Source organism: Labeo rohita, unplaced genomic scaffold, assembly GCF_022985175.1.
Source record: "Labeo rohita strain BAU-BD-2019 unplaced genomic scaffold, IGBB_LRoh.1.0 scaffold_61, whole genome shotgun sequence".
NCBI classification, from domain to species: domain Eukaryota; kingdom Metazoa; phylum Chordata; class Actinopteri; order Cypriniformes; family Cyprinidae; genus Labeo; species Labeo rohita.
The window spans coordinates 643333-669024 of NW_026129535.1; the positions used below are offsets into that span (position 1 = coordinate 643333).

Genomic DNA, 25692 nt, shown 5'->3' on the forward strand with positions numbered 1-25692 from the left:
TGTTTGTGGGCATTTGCTTATGCACAGCATTTGAGTCAGGATGACCTCTGAACTTGGACTGGGCTATTGCAACACCTTGATTCTTTTCTTTTCAGCCGTTCTGTTGTAGATTTGCTGGTGTGCTTAGGATCATTATCCTGTTGGACGACCCAATTTTGGCCCAACTTTAGATGTCGGACACATGCCCTCGCATTTGTCTCTAGAATACTTTGATATACAGAGGAGTTCATGGGCAACTCAGTGAATGTGAGGTGCTCAGGTCCAGTGGCTACAAAACAAGCCCACAATTATCAGCCCTCCTCCAGCATGCTTGTCTTTTGGTATGAGGTGTTTGTGCTGATATGCTCTTTAGGTTTTCACCAAACTTGCCGCTGTACATTATGGCCAAACATCTCCACTTCAGTCTTGTCTGTTCAAAGGACATTATTCTAGAAGACTTGTTTTGTTCAGATGCAACTTTGCAGACCAAAACTGTTCTGCAGTGTTTTTTTTTTTTTTTTTTTTTTTTTTTTTTTTAGATAGAAGAGGCTTTCTTCTGCCAAGCCTTCCAAACATGCCATTTTTGTCCCATATTTTCTAATGGTATTATCATGAATTTTATCATTTAACATGTTAACTGAGGCCTGTAGAGTCTGAGGTGTAGTTTTTGGGTTGTCTGCCATTTCTCTGAGCTTTACACGTCTGCTCCTGGAAGGAGAGGTCTCTGTTTTAAATGTCTTCCACTTGTGAGTAAACTTCAAATTGTTTGGAAACGGCAACAATTGCTTCTCTAAGATGATTACTGATGTCTTACCTCTTTGGCATTGCTGATGATCAGTTAATCAAAGGTGTCTGATTGACTCTTATTTACCCTCTTAATTCCAGTGTTAACAGTAAGGGTGTCCTAACTTTGTCACACATGGCTTTTCCATTTCTGGCTTTATTTTTGTTCAGTAAATGACAATTTGTTTTATTTTTAAAATTTTAAGACCAGCCAAGGACCAGTTTTTTTTAATGATGTCCTGATACGGAAAACCATGGAATTTAATAGGGTGTCCTAGCTTTTTCACATGACTGTATATGATATGAGAACCATAGGACCTGTAGATAGGGAGTATGTGTTATTTAATAAAAATATAATTATATTTTCAAAATGACATAATTTTTTTCTTAAACATAGCCTGTGGGGTAAAATCCCAGGGCGCAATTACTGTAGTTATTTTGTTCTGAACATCAAATCCTTTGTTTTTCCATCAAATTAGTTCTAATTGGTTGATTGAATAAAAATATTTGGATTTTATATTTAAAAATTACCCTAAGTTAGCATCAGGTAGCTAGTTAGCTAGCCAGTTAGCACGAGCTAACAAAATGCTTCAAATAGGCTATCATAATTTTGTAATTCATTATTGATTATATTATTTTTAATTTTAAGCTAAAAATGCTTGTACTCTGAGTCTGCTGTAAATTTTTAAAGCAAATTGCTTTGTCAGACAGGGGGCATTTTATCCCACCCTTTGGGGCGTTTTGTCTCATAGGTGGGGTAAAACTCCCCCTTGGTACAAATTAAAGTTTTGTTAAAAATCTAATGGCACGAAAACTCTAGACATTTTTCATACTTTGTTTATAATTTATGTCATTGTCACTAAAACTATGATAACTTTTTTGAACCCATTTGTTGCACAGAAAAAAATTACTCAGTCCTTAAGGGGGGAGCGAGTTTTGCTGTTGTGTTGGATTTGTATACAGCGCACAAAGTTTATACACATGTTCCAAGTGTTCTCCGTTTTTAGTGTATCTCTTGGGCAGAATTACAGCACCATATACTGGTCTGGCATGTATACTATATCATTTTGAGTCTGTTTCAGTGGTTTCGTGTGTACACTGTTATTTCTTGAGGCGACGCTGTGTTTACGGGATTTTTTTTGTTTTAGAACGAAGGAAAAAAAGATTGGATAGGGAAAGCTCTGGTTTGTGTGGACGGGACCTGAGGGTGCTTTGACACGTGGTTTGATTGCCTGGTACGAACCTGAGTTTGATTACTCCCCCTTCCCCCATGTTCCCAGTGGATTGCGTTCCTATTATTTTATTTGGGTCCGAATAGCGGTTTGTTTGCGTCATCAAGCCAGCAGCTCTTTACCCCACCGCAGAAGAAGGTGGCAAAATGCATAACATTGCTCTGTTCACTTTTATATATTTATGTTTTTGAACCATTGGTTTTGTTTACAAAGCTTCAGTACATAATGGCACTTACATTTGTTTTACAAATGTACAGCAAATGGTGTGGTGGTGTGCTTTACACCACTCCATCCAATACTTGGTGTGAAGTATCTTGTTTTCATAATTGATGGAAGCCATAATACACCTGTGGCAATGGGTTGGACTGAAATACCTGTTGCATGAAGCTAGCTGAACAAACTCTGAGGTTCAGAGTAGGTATAGAGTTAACAAAAAAACAAATACAAATGGCTTTAGATCATGTTCGGTGGCTCATAAAACATGATATAAACGTTCTCTGTCAACTCAACTTTGATGCATAGTTTGTGATTAACTCTAGGGTGCATGCACCTGAAACTGACACATGCAGCAAACAAACAATCACAAGGAACATGGAGGTGTCAGTTTCATTCACTTCTCATGAGAGTCGGCACAATTCACTTCTCTACTGAAGATATGTTGTTAAAAATATCATGAATTTAAATGCATTTACATGACGGGAATAATCACTGCTGCTGCAGCAATAGACTATGCAGATAAGGCAGCTGAATTTAATCATTTGCAAAAAGCTCAAAAGAAAACACAGTTTAGTCATTTTAAAAGCTTTATATATTAAAACTTATTTATTGGTTATGTATATTAAATTAATTTAAATGAATTTATAATTCAAAATAAATAGCAGCAAAAGACATTTTGTCTCTAAAATTCTTTCACTGTAAACTGCTTTATTTTGGAGCGAGAGATACGGGGGGAGTGGTTTTATTGCATTTGATATGTCACTTTGCTCACAGCTTATCGATTTAGTTTGGGTTTGTGATCTGTAACCCAGAATAAAACCTGCTCCGGAGCAGGGTACTTGGGTTACGTAAGTTACCATGGAGACGAAACCCGCTATAAACCAAGTCATCTTCTTGAGCCCATAAACTCATGAATTGGGTCAAACTAAACATGAATTTACCAGGGTAAAAACTAAAACTGGCTTTGTGCAACAGGCCTTTGTATGGTGTGCCTGACATGCTTTTTTTTTTTTTTTTTTTTTTTTTTTTTTTGCAACAGTACATGTTAGAGCTGAAACTATTAGTCGACATTATCCACAACATTGACCATAAAAATTGTTGACAAATAATTTTGTCATATAATATAGTCATGCAGAATAAAACAATATGTGCTTTATAAGTACTAATAAACAGCCAATAATTCATGCTAAAAAGCAACTAATTAATAATGAGAATTGGGCCCTAAGTGTTACTACTTTTTTTCTGTTGGTCTCCCATTTACAGAGCACTTTACCATATTACAGTTTACTTCTGAGCTGTTTTTTGTATAATGTACATCTGATTATTCATTGAACATTGAACTTTCAATCACTGTATTTCACTGTATTTTGTCCTGCCTGGAAGCCCGGGTTATATTTATTTGATGATTGAATGAGCTCTTGCAGGACTTTGCAACATGTGATACAGAAAAATATGTACATTTTGTGATGGTTATTGTTTATTCTAATCTTCCTCACCCTTTAGAAAGTACAGACTGACATCAATCTGGAGCATTTAAGAGCCGAGAGTAAAAATCTATTTGATCTGTTGGTGAGATTAGGTAGATAATATCACAGAATTTAATCTGACCGCACTTTATTCTAGTTATCAATTATAATAAATTGATTCAAAGTTTGAAATCGAAAAACTTTTCATAGTGTATAGGCACAACTAAATTTACCCCATAGCACCATCTAGTGTCCAAGTAGTATGCTTTCAAAAGTCTTTCAAATATCAAATATATTCAGCACATATTCATACATGCATGCATGAATTGTGAAAATACAAATACTAGAGTATTCAAACGTTTAGGTTAAAGTATTATAATTATAATTTTAATTATAATTATATAAAAATATATATGTGTATAAAATATGACCCTCCACCTCTCATGTTTGCTTGCTTGAAGCAACAGGCCTGAACAGATTACTATTAAGAACTATTTGAATTGTATTCTAAAATCCTTCATAACTCTTATTTCTTGTAGGTGCAAAATTCAATTATTAATTAATAATAAATTGCTATTATTAACCAATTTTGTGTCTGAATGACTATGCAAACAAGCTACCAGCAGAGACCCATAAAAAAAACCTGCAATTTGCAGAATTGATCTTTAACAGCTGTAAATGTTTTTTTTTTGTTTTGTTTTTTTTTAATCAATTAATAATTTTTTTTTAATAGGTTGTAACTTTGTGGTACAGAGCTCCAGAGATTCTCCTGGGATGTAAATATTATTCTACAGCGGTTGACATCTGGAGTTTGGGCTGCATCTTTGCTGAAATGGTATTTATTTATTTATTTTAAACATCATCTTACGTTTATTGATTGCTTAATGTACTTTTGCTTTTGACACACTTTCTGGCTTTTCATACCAGATTACTCGGAGGGCTTTGTTTCCTGGAGACTCTGAAATAGACCAGCTTTTCCGAATATTTCGGACACTGGGCACTCCGGATGAATCTATATGGCCTGGAGTCACCTCAATGCCAGACTACAAACCCTCCTTTCCCAAGTGGGCGCGACAGGACCTGTCTAAAGTGGTGCCACCCCTGGATGAAGATGGCAGAGACCTTCTTGGGGTAAGAGGACAACAAAGTTTATCTAGTATTATAACCTGATTGGAGTTGGTTAGGCTACAAGCAGCATAATTTAACTACGATCAAGCTACACTATATTGCACCACAGTTTAAACTAAGTAAAAGTAGCAGCTATTTGTCCCCATAAAATCAAAATTGTTTTTTGTCTTTTAGTATGAATATGTTAGCCTTAAGGTTAACTTAAGGTGTAAGCTAGTGTGCTCCAAAACAATGACAAAATTTGCATTAAGAACATATAAGCAGTCAAAACTTACAATCTCTCACTTCTGTCAATAATGGATCAACAATTTTGATGACATCTAATGGATCAACAATTTTGATGACATCACCCTGCTTTTCATCAGATTTTCTGTCCAATCGAATGCTCTCTAGAATCTGAAGTGTCCCACTCACTACACTATAAATGGACACAGAAGCTGTGGTTGAAATCGGTCACTTGTTCACAGAATTATAAATGAACAAACAATGAAGCGTCAGTGCACCTCTGCCTAAAATGGTTCTCTTTTCTATTGCACTGTGAAAAAAGCCAGCCCACCAAGAAGATTAATGCTTTTCATTTCATGACCAGAGCCATTTGTTACATATGCACTAGGGCTGCACAATATTGGCAAAAAATCTGATATTGTGATATTTCGTTTTTATGCAATATGAAAAGGACTTTTGACTAGATTAAATGAATAACATTATTTGAAAAGAATGAATAGTGGGGTGATTTTTGTTGGAGAGTGCATAGAAAATTAAAATAAAAAAATAATAATAATAATAAAATAAAATAAAAAAAACAATAATAAATTAATTTTTAAATCAAAATGTCCACTACAGTTGCCGTAATAAAATAAATACATAAAAAAAGTTATTGTTTTTGTTTTGACCCATTTTAATACCACTGAAATAAATAATAATGACTAATAATAATAATAATAATAATAATGAAATGAAAGGTGGTTTTAGTTTTTTAGGTAGGTCTAACAATAGTATTCAGTTACAGAATCTGAATAATCAAATGTAAAATAACACTGCATAAATTTCACTGTATAAATATAGATGAATGCTGTGTTACGTTAAGTTATTTACTTAAGAGCAGTAAGAATTTGTTTTTTTTTTTGTTTTTTTTTTGGTTGTTGTTTGATTACCACTAAGACAGAAAGGAGAAAGTACAGTATAGGCTGTGTTCACATTAAGACCATTTCATTTCTAAATGACGGCAATTCACTTCCATGTGTTTCCCTGCATTCAGATCATGCTGCATTCACACGTTATTGGTCACACTCACACAATAACAAATCACTATTAATTCACCAATCAATCATAAATCTTGATCGCGTCTCTCCTCTCCCTCATTGGCCACGCTCCGCTGTCACTCACGTGAGGTGTAACAAGGCAGCAGACCTAAACGGAGTCAGTTTGCTTTGTGGATTTGTAGCGGTAAGACGGAAAAAAAAATTAACCCCAGTGTGGAAAGTCCTGGTGACGACGGTGAGAGTGAGGATGTACTGTAACAATATTGGTACTGAAAAAACACGTGCCGCACGGATTTATCCACTCGGACCAAAGTTCACCCTGCTGTGCTGCGCAAGCCCACTAGAGAAGATGCATTTATTATCTCGATGTGGCGCAGGCGCGCCTGGAAAACCAGAGCGCGTCGCACCGCATGCGCGTCGCTTCTGTTATTATGAGCGCAGTTGCCGCGCACCTACATTTGAAATAACCAACTTGAGTGTGCAAAAGATGCGATATGTGTGAACACTTTTGGTATATAATGGTATATAATTATAGTATGTAGGTATTTGTGATTAAGCTATAGCATGTGTGCATTTATACTTAATGTTTTTAGACTACCGTTTTCCATACAAATAGGCTACCTATAAAACCATGTAGTTATATTTTTACCATGGTATTGAGGTACCATTATGTGTGGTTTTAACTGTTTATCATGATTTAAAATGTAACCATATAAAACTGAGGTTGCTACAATTTTTACAGATGTTACTGATTGATAATGAACAAAAATGTACCTCTGCATCCTCAAGCTACTATCAAATGTGTATTTCTAAGAGACAAAAAAAGTGATATTATTATTATTATTATTATTATTATTATTATTATTATTATTATATTATTATTATTATTATCAGCATTATTATCATTATCAGACAACCCAAACCTGTTTCTTGATTTGAAATAATACAAACCTATGGTCTGCTTTATTTTATTACTGGTTTATTTATTATTATTGGTTATTTTATTATTGGTTGATTTTATTATTTGTTTATGTTCTCGTATGTTCAAAAACTTTTAAATTACTTTTATTCACTTTAAGGGGTCTAAAATAAGAAAAGAGACTTCTTTTTTGTTACTCCAGCACTTTATTATACTAAATGTCCTGTGTTTTTTTTTTTTTTTTTTTTTTTTGTACTTCAGTGCAGTAAATTTTGGTTGAAAAAATGAGAATCATGTAAGAGAATCGTGATCTCAATTCCCATGGAGAAAAATTGTGATCCACATTTTAGCAAGAATCGTTCAGCCCTAGTCTCTACTAATGAGCTGATGATCTGGATCAGGTGTGTTTGATTAAGGAGACATGGAAAACATGTGGTGTTGGGGTGCCTCCAGGAACATGGTTGGGAACCACTGAACTAAGCCATTCTCGTTTAGTTGTCAAGACGCTGAAACACTGTATTATTCATGGAGTTTCATGGAGTGCCTATAAATGCCACTCTGAATCCAGTGAAGCATGTAGGCATTTGCCTACGCAGTTTGTCATTTGCACTAAGCCATTTCCCAATATCTATTTAATTTTGATAATTCATGCAGCCCTTTGCACCTATGAACACACTGTTTTGTTAAGCAACAGTGAATAGCAGAGAAAGAATCTGTAGCCAGCCCTTTTGTCTCTGCACTCTTTATTTAGTGTTTAAAAACACTATAGCAAATACAAAAATTTGAATGGATGTAGGAAAACAAGCCCCACCTGCTGTCAGAGAGTGAATCTAAATTTTGAATTAGCCTGTCTGTTTTTTTTGGTTTTTTTTCCTTCCACATTTGGCTGAACAGACAAATCACATGTAAAAAAAATTGACAGAATTTTTATGCCAAACATTTCAGTGAGAACAGGTCTTAATACTGTCATCTCTCCTTTAGGGCTGTCACGATTATGAAATTTGGCTGACGATTAATTGTCTAAGAAATAATTGATTGTCAATTGATTGTCTGGTTTAGGGCATTGACGATTATGCCGATTAATTGTCTGTTTTATGGCTTTGACATACATTTTTTTTTTTTTTTTATGCACTTTGTTCAGTAAATTGTTAAAAAGGATTGTGGTTAGGGACAAAATAACATTGAAACGTTTCTGAAAACCAGTGTTATCTTCAGAAGCACAATCATATACCCCCACACCAATATTTAGATTTTTCTTATATTTTGAAAATCATGAACAATGAATTTGCTGTGCCCGTACAGTATTTTTTGCTATTGTGTCTATTCTGTCCTCTCTGCGACCGTTCTGGCCAAATACACACTGCAGATAAATTCGGTTGTCAGTTCACCTTTTACTCCTTAATAGCATTCTGTACAAACATAATTCAGTAAAATACGAGAGTGACAACCGCATTCAACAACCACATAACCTTCTGAAAAATACAGGTAATGTTAGTGACTGACAACCGTCTTTACAGAAATGCTATACAGTGAAAAGCCCTGTGTTTAGACATCCATCAATTATAGTGATTGGGAAAAAAAAAAATGGTGGTGGAAACAACAACTTTCGAGACTCGGACGGCGTTTAGTGTCTCAACCAGCAGCAGTGCCTTCAGCGCAGCTGGAAGAGATTCGCATGCAATAGGCTGCCACAAAGCACTGGCAAAAGTAATTACAAATGATATTTGAATTATTTATTAATAAACTAGTGTATTCTGAGTCAGTGTCGCAAAGATCCTGATGAGATCGCAGTCTCCTCTTTGGGCACGCCTTCAGAAAGAAATGCGTCTTTGTGGATTACATAATGAAAGAGTTTTTGTTTTCGATTTGTTTTATTTCGTTAAGCAATAATTTACAGCTTTCTATTTATATATAGTATATATATTTATCATGTCTCTGAGGCATGTATTCGCTGAGTTCATTTTTGTGAAGCGCTCCTGTTCAAGAACGAGACGCCAGAAAGCTTTATTTTATAAAAGCACAGTTTGTAGTGTTTTGTTAATATTGTGAGTGCACACAAATAAAATAACCCTTTACAGTTCCGAATGATGTATTACTCTTACCTTTGTGAGGAGAAAATTTAAATTGTAAATTGTTTTTAAATTGTTTCCACTGGGGAAAAAAAAAAAAAAAAAAAAAAATCAAGCGTGCACTGGCGCCTCCATGTCAGCTTCCACTTTCCGCAAAAACGATTGGATATGCGCCTAATAGCGCACATTTATCTACGTTAACATTTAAACTATTATTGTTATATACTTGAACTGTTTTACATCTATGGATTTTATTTTAGGCAAGTCGTAATGATTCGAGAAGGCAAATTGATCAAACAGAACAGTCTTCCGCTGGCTGCTGTTTGTTACTTTTAAAACAAAAACGAACAAAACATGCTCCAAACGTTTTTCTAAATTAACTTAATAAAAAAAACAAAAAGAAATATTGTCACTTTGCCATTACATACAAAACAGAACTATTTTAATAGCTGAAATAGTAGTATAAGCGGTTTTGGGAGAAGGGGGAAAAAAGCTCAGTTTGGACTCTGGCTTTAATGCAGTGTGTGCGAAACCGAACTGAACGACTAGTTGTTAATGAGGTTTTTAACGTGCATAGATGTGTCTCTCTTCTGTAATATGTGTGGTGAATACATGGGTGAATCACAGGGAAAGCAGTACCAGAGAAACAGGAACCTTGGCTCGCTCGTGTTGCCAGATCTTGGTAGAAACCATAAAAAAACTAAATCCAAATGCTTTATGCTAAAAATAAGACCAACATATAGTGACTCGTGTCTGTTTAGTTTGGTAGCTCCATAAACCTGATTGCTTTTTTATCCAAGCTTAAACAACAAGCCCAAAAAGCTCTTGCAATGAATGATCATATCAACACAGACAGCACGCACTCTGTGAAGCAGCATGAACCGACATAAGCAAAATACAATGCCTCCGTGCACAATAATCGCGTTTTTCTGAATTGACTGCGTTTAGATGAGATAACGTCTTGGTTACGTATGGTAACCCTCGTTCCCTGATGGAGGGAACGGAGACGTTGTGTCGAGTGACGACACTAGGGGTCACTCTTTAGAGCCCAAACACCTCTGAAAACTTTAAGAAACGGCCAATGAAATTGGGCGTGCAGATCTTGCATAGCTGGCCACGTCCCGGACATCCAGGTATAAATAGGGCAGTGTGGGATCTGCTTGCTCGTTCTGTTCTGAGGAGTCGAGAAGCGTCTCAACCCACTCAGAGGCAGTCTGAAGTTGTGGCATGAAGGACACAACATCTCCATTCCCTCCATCAGGAAACAAGGGTTACCATACGTAAGGAATGCATGTAAGGAAAAGCACGTTTTGTCACTGCCCATGTTAATGAATCAGAGGATTGGCCATCATTACCTTTCCGATGTGAACGCTGTCATTCACTGATATGGGCGGCGACAAAACGCGCTGCTCACGCTCCACTGATGCTTACGATGTGAAACAGGTGTTAAAGACATTGAAATCTGCATTCATCTTGCTACTGATCCAGAAACGGCAACACAAACAGTCTTTTCAACCACATTATAATCATCATTTCTGTGTTACAGACATTTAAATAACAGAAGTACTGGGATAAAAGTTTATAGTTTGGGTATAAATTGTCTACAGTAGCGATCAAAACGAAAGTATCTCAACACTTGTATGTATTGTAACGCTTACCCTCTTCTGCCAAAAGGTGGCAAAACTGCCCGTTTAAAAAAAAGTATGTCATTGAATCACTCATTCAGGAGATTCCAATAGTAGAACAAGTCTTAATGAATTGAGACACTGACTCCATCATTGAATTTTTTTTTTTAATTTTCTATAAATATATGTTTTTAAAAGATTTAAGCAATTAATATTTTGTCAGAACCACTAGTAAATTACGTTATTTTGTTTAGTTTTCTGATCTTTTTTTTTCTCCAGAATCATGGTCTCTAATTTATTAAAAACAGCTGGGATTCTCAAGTTATTTCGAATCGTGAATCTCTTGTTTAAATGTTGTTTATTACTGCATATAATTCATTAAAATGGAAGTTTAATTTCATAAAGTTCAGAATGCACCTACATTTTTTTTTGCATTTTATCTTTTTCAGTTGAATAAAATACTATTTTCCCTATATATTTAATCACTGAGGATTTCTTTAAAAAAGTTAAAAAAAAAAATCTTGTCTGGTTCTCGTGAACCCAGTCTCGTGTCGCGTCTCGTGGGATAAGTGTCTCGTCACACCCCTATAAATAACTGGATAAGTGAGTGTATAATAGTGTTGTGTGTTCCACGTTTATTATGAAGTGTTAATGAGATTGATTGCTTGAGGGAAGAAACTTCCTGTGCCTGGCTGCTTAGTGCTCTGTAGTGTTGACCAGACGGCAACAATTCAGAGAGGGGGTGTGCTGGATGTGAGGGGTCCAGAGTGATTTTGCCAGCCTTTTTGCTCACTCTGGATAAGTACAGTTCTTGGAGAGTAGGAAGGGTTGTACCAATAATTCGCTCAGCAGTCCGGACGGTCCGATGCAGTCTTCTGAGGTCAGATTTGGTAGCTGAGCTGAACCAGACAGTTATTGAGATGCAGAGGACGGATTTGATGATGGCAGCGTAAAACTGTTTCAGTAGTTCCTGAGGCAGGTTGAACTTCCTCAGTTGGTGAAGGAAGAACAGCCTCTGCTGGGCCTTTTTGACAATTGCGTCAATGTGAATGTCCCACTTCAGGTCCTGAGAGATGGTGTTGCCGAGGAATCTGAATGTCTCCACTGTCATTACAGTGTTGTCCATGATGGTGAGAGGGGGGAGTGCTGGGGGGTTCCTCCTAAAGTCTGCTGTCATCTCTACTGTTTTAAGTGTGTTAAGCTCCAGGTTGTTATGACTGCACCAGACAGCTAGCTCTTTAACATCCTGTCTGTAGGCAGACTTGTCACCATCCTGAATGAGGCAGATGACTGTAGTGTCGTCCGCAAACTTCAGGAGCTTGACAGAGGGGTCTTTGAAGGTCCAGTAAAGGTCCCGTGATGTCCTTCAGATAAGCCAGAACCAGTTTTTCGAACAACTTCATGATGACAGACGTTGGCGCTACAGGTCTGTAGTCGTTAAGTCCTGTTATCTTAGGTTTCTTTGGAACGGGGATGATGGTGGAGCGTTTCAAGCAGGAAGGGACTCCAGAGACCTGTTGAAGATCTGTGAGAAGATGGGGGCCAGCTGGTTAGCACAGGTTTTCAGACAGGCTGGTGTCACACCGTCTGGGCCTGGTGCCTTTCTTCTTTTGTTCTTTATGAAGACCTGGCGCACGTCACCTTCTCCTGATCTGAAGTGCAGGAGAAGGGGAGAGCAGGGTTGTTGGAGGTGTTAATGGTGTTTTTTCAAACCTGCAATAAAACTCATTTAGATCTTCTGCCAGTTGGTGGTTCTCTACAGTGCTGGGGGAGGGTGTCTTGTAGTTGGTAATGTCTTTCAGACCTTTCCACACTGATGAGGAGTCACTGGAATAGTATTGTTTCCTTAGCTTTTCGTAATAATTCCTCTTTGCCACTTTAATCTCCTTTTCCAGTGTGTACTTGGCCTGTTTGTACAAGACTTTGTCCCCATACCTGTAAGCATCTTCTTTGGCTTGACGGAGCTGTCTGAGTTTTGCAGTGAACCATGGTTTGTCATTGTTGTAAGTTAAATAAGTCCTGGTAGGAATGCACATATCTTCATAGAAACTGATATATGAAGTTACAGTCTCTGTGAGCTCGTCCAGACCGTTTGCAGCAGCTTCAAAAACACTCCACTCAATCAATTCAAAACAGGCCTGTAAAACCCGCTCTGTTTTGTTGGTCCATCGCTTTACAGTCTTTACTACAGGTTTAGCAGATTTAAGTTTTTGCCTGTAGGATGGTATAAGATGAACCAGGCAGTGATCAGAGAGTCTCAAAGCTTCCCGTGGGACAGAGTGATATACATTCCTTAATGTGGTGTAACAGTGATCCAATATATTACTGTCTCTGGTGGGACATGTAACATGCTGACTGTATTTGGGCAGTTCACGGGAGAGATTTGCTTTGTTAAAATCCCCAAGAATGATTAAAACAGAGTCTGGATGTTTTTGTTCGGTCTCTGTGATCTGATCAGCGAGTTTCTGTAAAGCTAGGCTCACGTGCTCTTACAGTGGAATGTAGACTCTTATGAGAATGAACAAGCAAAACTCGCAGCAAATAGAATGGCTTACAGTTAATGAAAAGCGCTTCTAGATCAGAACAGCACATGTTCTTTAACACCGTTACATCTGTACACCACCTTTCATTGATGTAAAAGCACGACCCGCGCCACGCGATTTCCCCGTTGATTCTGCGTCGTGATCCGCTCTAAACAGCTGATAGCCCGGCAGGTGAAGCATGCTGTCCGGTATCGCGTCGTTCAGCCAGGTCTCCGTGAAACGCAGAGCAGCAGAGTGTGAGAAATCCTTATTTAACTGGGAGAGCAGGAGGAGTTCGTCTGTTTTGTTGAGTAGAGAGTGTAGATTCGCCAGATGTATGCTGGGCAGTGCCTTTCGGAATCCGCGTTGTCGAGGCTCCATGAGCGCGCTGGCTTTCTTCCCCCCCGTCTGCGCATCCTGAAGCATTTGAGCAGTTCCGCTGCTCCACCAACTACAACCTTCAGCAAAACATCTGAATAATTGAAATCCGGTAGGAGGTTTTGTGGTGTGTACTGCCAAATGTTCAGCAGTTCATCCCATAAAACTGATCGTGTTTGCGAAACAAAAAACAGGAAAAACTAACAAAAACACTAAAACAACTGGGGAGCTTAGCACAGTGGCTGCCATACGTGGCACCATCTTGAAGTAACACAATATGGGGCACTAATCCAACCAGGAGTTTGTGAGTGCCACTTACCTTGCGTTGGATTCTTATAGTGAGTTTCTCCACCGAACTCGGCTACGTCCAGAAGTGCTAAGTGATGGAAAGGTTGTTCAGGGTTCACACAAAAAAACTTACTGAACTTGTAGAAGCATAATCACCATGGGGGGGAAGCGTTACAGCAAGCTCTTCACCTGACCAGTGTCCTGAGTTGAAGATTCTAGATTCTAGTCAACACTGGTTCCATGCGCAGGTTGTAAACCTGGCGACTGTGTTAGGTGTAGCCAGGGTCCGAAATTAACACTCGCCACTCGCCAAATGCGAGCAAATTCTCTGTCTGGCGAGTTAAATTTAAAGCGCCATCCGCCACATGGCGAGTAAATCTTTTCACCAGTAATGTTAATCAGTATCAGTCTCGCAGATCTCTGTGATGCTCCCCCGCCCCCGTCTGCATGTGACGTACCGAAGCGTAAGTGAAACGCGAGCGCCGCACTCACGTCATTTCCGTCTATCCCACACTCAACGTAGCGGTAGTTTCGTGCTAGTGGCGAGATGTGGCGGTTTTTAACTGGAGCCAGCCAGCCTTCAAAAAGAAAGCTTGGCGAACTGGAAGAAAAGCCACCACCAGAATTCTTATTGATGTTTTAATTTAGGGCTGGACAATAATTCGATATCAATATATATCGCGATAGAATTTTTTTCAATAACGGTGATACGATTTTTAAACCCATTTCAGATATTTCGATATACATTTGTATATATATATAATTTTATACATTAGCATTTGTCACTGAATGACGTTAAGTGCTCAGCCGTCAGAAAGAGCAGAACAGAATTGCGTGATGACGTACATCACAGACACGCTGCCAGCGCTCAGCAGTAGTTGGTTAAGTTCCGTCGCGGAAAGTTTTAGCTACAAAATGAGTACCCCTGACCAGAAATTATATTTCTTACCAGAATAATATTTCTTGCCAGAAACCTCTAGAGCCTGTCATAGAGTGTCATCAACACTAGGGATGTTCATTTCGGTTATTTTTCCTAACCGACAGCCGACGCTTGTTAACTGATTATTAACCGTTAACCGACAAGATTATTTTAAATTAGAATATAATTATTTTAGAAAGGATAAGTGTCTGTGACCCGTTAAAATACTAACATTTGTTTTCCGGGATTAATTTTACATGCGCAAAAAGCAGCAAACAACAGAACATGAGGATTCACATGGACATGTCGCATCACCTGCAGCTTCTGCGAATGGAGAAAAACATCATAAAGCTGTTAGAAGGAAAAAATCAAGTGATTGCGCCGGCGTCGCACGCGCACACACAATCAGCCAAACATATGGAAAAAAATCACACTGCTTAATCGTTATCAACGTACTGCCGTGATATTATGCCAAACATTTTTTTTTGTGTGGATATTTTAATGCGAGAAGTACAAAACCAGGTTTACATAACAAATAATATTTTAGCATTCAAATACATCTTGAATACGGAGACATTTGGGTTTGTGTCGTATGAGACACAATATTAGTTTCAGTTTCGCTTTAGCCTCAATGGTTTGGTTTTGTCTTGTCGCCGAGCTTCTTATATTTTTCATTCTTGTTCTTGTCTAAATAATGTTAAATTGAAAGGATTTTTTTGTGGAGTGAGGGGAACTAAAATAGCCTAGCCTATGTTTATAGTGTATTGTAAATATTTCGCGTCGACACCAGGTCTTTCTTAATAATAAAATGCGACTTAACGTTATAGGCCTACGCGATTTATCTTTTTTCTCTCAAAAATGCAATTTCATTTTATTTTAACCATCCAGAAAACGTTTTACAATATTTTGATTACTGAATTACTGAAAAAAAAAAGACCTTTTAAACCGTTTAACTGATTGTATTAATCGGTCAAAATTCTTTCTGTCGGTTAACGGTTAACCGGTTAAAATGAGCATCCCTAATCAACACTCAACAATGTTCCGGCCAGAGCAATGTGTTTTTGTTGTTGCTCACTCTTTATTTATTTTATTGTATTATTTTTGTTTCTTTATCCTGGCTGAAGCAGTTTGTTTGTTGTTTCAATTTATATGAATATTCAGCCTGTTCTAGTTTAAATGGAAATATATTATTGTTAATAAGCTGAGTCTGAGAATTTTATTTATTTGATAGTTTATTTCACATTTCCTGTTTGTAAAGGCTAAATACAAATAAAATATGAACCTTATTTTTTTTGTACTGTTTTTATTTTTTTTTAAAAATATATAATTTTAATAGGAGGAGCCTGGAGGTATTATAGACTTTGCAAATTCAGTTTGCAGACATTTGTAGGTACAGACATCCATTGTGTGTGTTTTTCCTGAGGCTTTTTAATATTGTCCGTATCGATATCGGAATTATATCGTATCGACCGAAATTAAGAAATATATCGTGATATGAATTTTTGCCATATCGTCCAGCCCTATTTTAATTGTCACTCCTCTCTGTCCGGAGCACACATAATATACAGAATAACGTGCTTTGGATATATCTGTTTTAAATCGTTCAGAATTTTGGCAGGTAAAAAATAAGCTTGGCCGGTTGATTTTTTTTTAATCCACCGGCCAACTTGGCCGGTGTGTCAAAAACTTAATTTCGGTCCCTGGGTGTAGCCCAACCTGCAGCTCTGCAGATGTCTGTTAAAGAAGCCCCATTTGCAAGAGCTGCCGAGGCAGCGACACCCCTGGTCGAGTGGGCTCTCACCCCCCGTGGGCAGGGTAAGCCTCTGGCCTGGTAGGCCATACGGATCACGTCCACAAGCCAGTGGGAGATCCTTTGTTTGGAGACAGCCTTCCCCTTCTGCTGTCCTCAGAAACAGACGAAGAGCTGCTCGGAACGTCTTAAAGGCTGAGTACGTATGCGCAGGGCACGGACTGGGAATAACAGGGTTAGGTTGGGGTCACCTTCCTGGGAAGGGATAGCTTGCAAGGTAATCACCTGGTCTCTGAAGGGAGTGGTAGGTACCTTGGGCACGTATCCAGGCCGGGGTCTCAGGACCACGTGAGAGTCTGTCGGCCCGAATTCTAGGCCTGAATTCTAGGCACGAACTGTTGACGGAGCGGGCTTGAAGGTCTCCCACTCTTTTGACAGATGTGAGCGCAGTCAGGAGAGCCATCTTCATAGAGAGGGCATTAATATCGACTGACTGGAGAGGCTCAAAAAGATCTTTCTGTAAGGCCTGGAGGACCACAGCAAGATCCCAAGAGGGGATGAGATTCAGCCTGGGAGGATTCAACCTCCGGGCGCCTCTAAGAAATCTGATCATCAAATTGTGCTTCCTCACCGATCTGCCTTCCACCAAGTCATGATTGGCTGAGATAGCCGCCACATGGACTTTGTTGAAGCAGACAGGTGCCTATCCAGGCCTCCTTGGAGGAAGGATAGCACAGATTTGATGCCACATCTCTTTGGGTCCATCCCTTGGGAAGAACACCAGTACATAAAAATGTGCCATTTTAGGTCATATAGCCGCCTAGTGGAGGGGGCTTTAGCCTGTAACAGGTTGTTCACAACTGAAGGTGGGAGGTCTCTGAAATCCTCCTGGTCATGTCCAGGGGCCATAGGTGGAAGATCCAGAGATCTGGGCGTGGGTGCCAGATTGTGTCTCTCCCCTGAGCAAGGAGGTCCTCCTCAGAGGAATGCGCCAGGGAGGGATCGATGATAGGAGCACAAGGTCCGAGAACCAAGTTCTGTTGGGCCAAAATGGAGCCACCAGATAAACTTGTTCCTTGTCCTCCCTGACTTTGCACAGTGTCTGTGCAATGAGGCTCACTGGGGGAAATGCATACTTGCAGACGTCCCTCGGCCAACTGTGTGCCAGTGCATCTATACCGAGGGGGCCCTCGGTTAGACCGTACCAAAACTGGCAGTGAGTGGATTCTGGTGAGGCAAAGAGATCTACTTGTGCCTGGCCGAATCGACTCCAAATCAGCTGGACCATCTGAGGGTGGAGCCTCCACTCGCCTCGAAGTGAAATCTGTCATGATAGAGAATCGCCCACACGATTGAGATCGCCCGGAATGTGAGTGGCACGCAGAGACTTCGAAGTAGTAGATGGCGGGTCAGTTGTGACATGCGAAAGGAGCGTACACCAGCCTGGTGGTTGATGTACGCCACAGTCACTGTGTTGTCTGTACGGAAGGACTGCGATCTCTGCACGAAGGACCGCAGCGCTCTCGCCTGGAACTGAGGTAAAGAGAACACCGCGGTACCTGGGTGGGTGTCTTGCGAATTGGATCGCATAGCCGAGTCGAATGGTCCTGAGAAGCCAGCGAGAGGGATTGGGGAGATTCAGCCAATCTAGAAAACTCTCCGCTAGGGGTCTCAAAGGAGTTACACCCGACGTACCTGGAGTGGGCAGAACAGTCTGTGGCTGGAGGTAAGAAGCCCCGAGGACCACTGGCTGTTTCGCCCAGCGAGTTCATCTTGAGGAAACCAATCAGAAGATCTCCCTGGTGGGGGAGATCGTCTGAATGAACTCGCTGTTTCAGAACATGGGGGAACACAAGGAGCGTGCCAGCACATGTTCTAGTTGGAGGAAACAGCATCTGGCCATTGTGTGGAGGGTTGGAACGCTGCGAATAACGCCCAGAGAAGAAGGAAATTGCTCTTTTATTGACCATGTGGTGGTCGTCTGCTGGATGGCAGGCAGCTGGAATGGAGCCGAATCCAACCCTCATCCCCTCGAGGATCCAGGCAGGTCAAACGGTTCCTCTCCTCTGGGCTGCCCGTCTCAGAAACGCTTTGAAGCCTGACAAGGGTTCCTTGTGGCCTGTGGATGGGCTGGCGGTGCCACCTTCCTGCGAGAGCTGGACCACTGGGCGGGTCTGGCTGCAGGACCGGCTTGCTGCTGGCTGAGAAAGGGGCCTTCCACGATTTTGTTAACTCCTCATGCACTTCGGGAAAAATGGTACTGGGAACGAGCATGGCCTGGAGTCACGGTTGTTACCTAGAAACCAATCATCCAGCCTCGAAGGCTCGGGGTGGGGCGGGGAAGGGTGGGGTGGGCCGGGGCAACCCACTCCAGCCCGATCTCCTTGGCTGCCTGTTGAAGTGCGGCGGCCATATTAGCGTCCGCCACCGACTGAGACTCAGTCGCCGAAGAGGCGAGTTCAGAAGAGGCGTCCGCTTCAGATGGCTCACGCCCTCCCTCCGATGCTGCAGAATTCCCCTCCTCCTCAACAGGAGCTCAGAATAAAAGATCCAGTCCGTACTGAGACAAACTTTCAAAATAATCCAGAAGCTCGACCAGTGAGCACACAGGGTGAGTGGTTTGTGGGGTGGTACCCGGAGAAACGTCACTCATTTCCCCTCTCTCTTCTCCAACGCACATTGCTGTGGCCTTGTACCCGGAAGTAGAAGGACCAGAACGGGAAGCAGTTGGAGCGAGCCGCAGCCTCTTAACAAAGAACGCGGTTCTCGAGCGGAGTGTACTCAAGGGCATGTCCTGGCAAGCCTGACAATTACCCTCAACGAAGGCTGCGTCAGCATGTTCACAGCCCAAACAATGAACACAGCGATCGTGCCGATCATTAAAGGAAAAGTGGAAACCGCAACCAGAAGGACACAGACGGAAAGATGGCGCCAGTGTCTATGGCATGCCGTCTGTCTCCGTGTTGTCTGCTCAGTTTGTTGTTTGCAATCGCTCTTTTTATTTGTATATGTTGTCGTGATGTCTCTGCCCTGCTCGTTTATGATCGCCAAACACTTAACAATATTAGAGCTTCTGAAGATACACTTGCTGGACGATATGTTGGGAGTTGGGAAATCAGACTACGAGCCTTCCTCCCTTCCTGGCAGATATACCGGCATTTTTGCGTCGATCACCTTGCGTTATTCCTCGTAAGAAGCGTTGGAGACGACGGGGGAAGCGCGGAGGTGTCCTGGTCAGATTCAAGGCATACCTGGCATCCACCATGTCTGTAAGGTGTCCTCGCGATGGAAGCTGCGTTCCTGTTGCCCCGCGTTCGCTGGAAATGAGAGGGCGTTGGCCCTGTCATGTCTTCCCCAGCTCGACAGGAATCACTGAAGGCGACTTGTCGATTGGGCCTTCTCCTCCTGTGCGGGTTCGGGTCCAGGTCCGCAGAGGGGTGGATTCTTCTCACCTTCGCCCGCTGGGCCGTGCGGTGTCGTCGGCCAGTGATTATCGCACCCTCCGTTTGGGTCTGATTAATGCTAGATCGCTAGCGAACGACTTTTTTGCTGAATGATTTTTTCACTTCACGTGAGCTGGATTTTATGTTTTTGACAGAAACCTGGCTTCATGCTGGTGAGTTAACGTCTTTTTCTGAACTTCTCCCTCCCAGTTGTGATTTTCTTAGCTCCCCTCGGACCACCGGTAAAGGTGGAGGGCTGGCTTCTGTATTTAAGTCTGTCTTTCACTGTCGGGAGATTGCGGTGGACGCTTACAATAGTTTTGAATTGCAGCTTTTTGAGACAAATTTTCCCACGACTGTACTATGTGCGGTGGTATATCGTCCTCCAAAGTATGATAAGAACTTTATTCAGGACTTTGCAGACTTTGTGGTGGGGATTGCACTGAATTATGATAGCTTTTTCATTGTTGGTGATTTTAATATACATGTGTGCTGTGAATTCAAACCTCTGGCTAAAGACTTTCTCAGTCTCACTGATTCGTTTAATCTCATGCAGTCTGTTACTGGTCCGACCCATTAGAAAGGACATACTTTGGACCTTGTGTTGTCATATGGTCTATGTATTACTGTTAGTGAAATATGTGACACGTGTATTTCTGATCACCTGCCTGTTTTATTTACTGCGGTTGTTCCCAATTCGGGGATTTCTACCTGTGCTTCTGCACGCAGTGTGAGGGCAATTAACCCTCTTACTGCTTCTCAGTTTTCTAGTGCTTTTAAAAACTCTTTGTTGTATAACCGTGATGGTTGTGATCTCAGTGTTAAAGGGTTTACTGTCCTGTTTGACTCTACTTGTACCGAGATATTGGACTGTTGCTCCGCTGAAGAAAAAACGTCCGAAAGTTCAATCAGTTTTAAGAGTTTTTAATGATCTTCTTCTAGCTGTGGACTCTGGTAATTCTGCTGTTTTAGTCCTTTTGGATTTGACTGCGGCCTTCGATACGGTCAACCACTCGATTCTTTTATCTAGACTTGAACAGTGTGTTGGGATTAAAGGCATAGCTCTCAAATGGTTTCAGTCGTATTTGACAGATAGAAGTTTTTCTGTTCACCTCTGCAAATTTCTCCTCATCTGCTGCCTCTCTCTTGTGGTGTCCCCCAAGGGTCAGTATTGGGTCCTATGTTGTTTTCTTTGTATTTGTTGCCCTTGGGGTATATTTTTAAAAAAACACAATATCTCCTTCTATTGTTATGTGGATGATGTACAAATTTATTTGCCTGTTAAAACAAATGACAAAGCTTCTTTTCTGTCATTATTTAATTGCTTAAGAGATTTAAAAATATGGCTGGATCAGAATTTTCTTTGTCTTAATGAGAATAAGACTGAGATCGTTGTGTTTGGTCGTCCTGGGGATTTAAGTGGTTGTGTAGATGGACTTGGTAATGTAGGTTGGTATGTTCGTCCTTTTATCAGGAATCTTGGTGTGATTTTTGACAGTGGTTTTAAATTTGAAAAACAGATTAGTTCTGTTGTAAAAGCCATTTTTTTTCAACTGAGACTGCTCGCTAAAGTCAAGCCTTACCTGCCACGTAAGGAATTTGAAAGTGTAATTCATGCTTTTATAACGTCTAGACTAGACTACTGTAACTCTTTATATGTTGGTTTGGATGTGTCATGTCTTCAACATTTACAGTTAGTCCAGAATGCAGCAGCTCATCTTCTAACTGGGACTAAAAAGTATGAGCACATTACCCCAGTCTTAGCTTCACTTCACTGGCTTCCTGTCCGCTTCAGGATTGATTTCAAGGTTTTATTGTTTGTTTATAAGATATTAAATGGGTTGGCACCTGCTTATTTATCAGAGCTTTTACATGTTCATACTCCTGCTAGAGCACTGAGGTCATCCAATCAGGTGCTCCTTGATGTTCCAAGAGCAAGGTTAAAAAATAAAGCTGACCGAGCTTTTTCAGTGGGGGCACCAAATTTGTGGAATAGTTTACCTGTACACATAAGAACTGCTCAGACTGTTGGAACTTTTAAGTCGTTGCTTAAGACGCATCTGTATTCTTTAGCTTTTATTTCGAGTTGAGTTGAGACATCGTGACTTTTTATAACTGTATTTGGCTAGTTTATGTGTGAGTGCCAGACATTGTTAAGCACTTTGGTCAACCACGGTTGTTGTTAAATGTGCTATATAAATAAAATTGAACTGAACTGAACTGAACTGGAAAGGCATTATGTAAACACACAATCCGTACCATGTAGCTCTTTTAGAGAAAATTTGCTCTTTCAGAGGAGAATCTTCTCTTGTTGATCGCCGTCGAAGCACCCAGGAGACTCTCACAACACTTAGCTGTGGTAGAGAAGGGAGAGACCGCTGCCCGTGCCGTAGATCCAACGTCGAAAAGGTGAATGATGCTGCTTCTCACACAGTGACGCTGCATTCGGCTCCGAAAAACAGAACGAGTGAGCAGATCCCGCACTGGCCTATTTATACCTGGATGTCCGGGGCGTGGCCAGCTATGCAAAATCTGAACACTCAATATTATTGGCCTTTTCTCAAAGTTATCAGAGGTGTTTGGGCTCTCAAGAGTGACCCCTAGTGTCGTCATTCGACACAACGCAACCACACGGTTATTTAATAATCGCGACAGGCCTGCTGTCCTTTCAATTCCATGTCCTTTTCTTGAACCTGCATCCTCATGCTTACCCAGATGAGTTCATCACTGAGGAGAGAAAAGTCATGTCCAAACCCAGATTTGCTACACAATTTTGCACAGTCTGCCAGTTCTGTGGTCTCTTCCCAGAATCATAGACGGCCCACTTCCCAGAATCGTACACAGGTCACTTCTTTTTGCACCAGAGTGGCAGCAACCGCAGCACAGGTTACTTTGACCCCCACATGATGGGCTATGGGGTGGTGGTCCTCCGTTGCTAATGACACTACTTTATATTTTGCTGAATGCATAGACATTCTAAACGCACAAAAGGATATGAGATCTGGGGTCACATAAATGATGTATTAGTACTTTTCAATAGCTTGATATCATTATGAACTAATTATAGACCTATTGTACTTGTTTGGGTGCCATGCTGTTGTGCAGGGTTTATCCATTTATTGGCAATATGCTTGATGTTTAATGGGATTGTTTGTAAAAATCTTTTCATTTGTGCTCATTTGAAGAAAGGTCATATAAAATCCATATACTTGGGAAAGTATTTCTATCCTTAATTCAATGATTAGTTGAAGCACCTTTGATGATGATTTGTTCTTGTATTTGCAGGGTTTATCCATTTATTGGCAATATGCTTGATGTTTAATGGGATTGTTTGTAAAAATCTTTTCATTTGTGTTCATTTGAAGAAAGGTCATATAAAATCCATATACTTGGGAAAGTATTTCTATCCTTAATTCAATGATTAGTTGAAGCACCTTTGATGACGATTTGTTCTTGTATTTGCACTCTTGGATTTGGGGATTTTCTGCCATTATTCTCTTCAGATCCTCTTAAGCTCTGTAGGTCAGATGTGGACTGTCAGTGGATAAGCGTTTAAGTTTCTCCAGAGATGCTGGCCCGAGACGCTCAGGCCCTTGCCCGGCCCATGTCCGACATCTTATCAGAATTACCAGCCCGAGCCCGCCAATCCCCCCCCCACACACACACTTCACCCAAAACAGCTTATACTACTCTTTTCAGCCATTCAGTTTTGTAATGGCAAAGTGATTATATTTCTTTTCGTTTTTGTATTAAATTTATTTCGAAATCGTTTGGAGCTTTTTTGGTTCGTTAATATAAATTTTTGTGTTTTGCAGTAATGACCAAGCGGCCAGCGGCAGACAGTGAGCTGATCATAGCCTGTTTGATCAACAGGAATGCTTCACAAAAATTAACCAAAACTTAGCGAATACATGCCTTACAGACATGATAAATATATCTATAGAAAGCTTTAAATTAGTACTTGACGAAATAAAACATATCAAACAAAAAGCTGTGTGGGTTAATGCAATCTGTGAATTTTTTTTTTTTTTTTTTTTTTTTTTTTTTTTTTTTTTTACTTTTCACTTGCGAACGAACACGTTCAGCAAGGAGGGGAGAGGTTGTAAAGGGGACATAGTGACTTGGGGTAGCAAAGACCACAAATGCACCCCTCTTGATGCTGGCCATGGAACAATGCAGAAATGTAGAACAATGTAGAACAATCTTTTGTGTGTAATTTCACGTTTTTATCGGTTTTATTTTGATAAATATGGCACAGTACGCTATAGCATTAATATAACATGAAATGAGTTTGTAACCCTATTAAAGCACGGGATGAAATACAGTGAGTGAGTCTGGTAAATAGTGAATTAGCTGTCATCATCAAAGCTTGTGCAGCCAGTTGCACTGAAGAAACTGTGATGATGGTAACCCGCGTCTGCTCGTGAATCGCTCTTGTGGTAGCATACTTTGATAGCATAGGCTAGCTACACTGCTTCAAGTCAGACACTGACTGATCTGTGAAAAAAATGTATGCGCTCTGCAGATGGTGCGCCCATGTTCCTCCAATTAATTATCCATTAACGGTTTAAATAAATATGTTCATTAAGAAAACTGAGGGGGCAGTGCCCACTTGTGCCAGCCCCTAGCACCGGGCCTGGGTGCGTCTAATGAGGAGATAGTGAGTCAGGATCAGCAACTTCATCCTTGTGACACCAACTCAGAAAACACTAGGTTATTAATAAATAATTCAAATATCTCCTTACTATGTCCCCCTGACACATTCTTGCTGACCCGAGACCAACATCAATATCACTTTAAGCTTTAATTAATATTGCGTAGGTGATGTATAATATTTATAAGACATTCATTATAACAATATTTTATACAGTAGCCTATGTGTACTCTGCGCGTATATGGGCACAATAGAAGCAGAGAAGCTAAATGAGCCCAAGTCCGACCCGAGCCCGATCTGTATATAAAAAAAAAAAAAACAAATAGTCTAGTCTAGTTGACTAGTCTCTGCAACCCCTAGTTCACAGTTCACGTTCATCTAGGAACGCAACATATGCCATTTTATCAGGTTTGTAAGGTAAATCATTTATAAACCCACACAAACACAGGAGAATACATCTGTATCTTTCTCAGTATGCTAAATGTTCATTGCAATTTCAAAATAAAAGCTCAAACCCTCACTCTAAGTTTATACGTTTTGATGTCCACATATTCAAGAAATTACAGTGACATGGCCAAATATTACGGATTAAGTATACATTTAAATAAAGTGTGGTTTTGTCAGTATAAAACAAGGATTAACATTTGTTCTATTGTTTATAATACATTGTATTTTAGCAGTTTTGTTCAATAAAACCATAACATTACTTGCTTTTAATACTTGATTTGAACTAATTATTTTTGCCTCAATGCTATTATATATGTATTTTAAGTCATTTTAAAGGTTATTGTTCGCTTAGGTCTGTTTTTATTACCACAAAAAAATATTTATAATTATCCAATTACTTGATTAATCGTCAGAATAATTGACGGTTGCTTGATTACCAAAGTAATTGTTAGTGACAGCTCTAATCTAAATTAAGGATATCTTGTTAAGGATATCTCTGTATTTGCGGTGTTCAGCTTTTTGCCGTTGCGCTGCGGGTGTCCTGATTTCATATCCCTCCTCGTGGACCTTTCCCTATCCCACCCCCTTCTCTCTCTCTCCCACTTTGCTTCC

At 40.2% G+C, this 25692-nt stretch overlaps 1 protein-coding gene across 3 annotated transcripts in view; it reads left to right on the forward strand.

Moving 5' to 3' along the window:
• cdk2 (cyclin-dependent kinase 2) overlaps positions 1–25692 on the forward strand; it is a 39043-nt gene that overhangs the window by 10305 nt on the left and 3046 nt on the right. For all 3 annotated transcript variants that reach the window (XM_051103980.1, XM_051103981.1, XM_051103979.1), the window contains exons 6-7: positions 4410–4511; positions 4604–4807. In XM_051103980.1, the coding sequence (XP_050959937.1) occupies positions 4410–4511; positions 4604–4807 (306 nt within the window). The remainder of the gene's footprint in view (positions 1–4409; positions 4512–4603; positions 4808–25692) is intronic.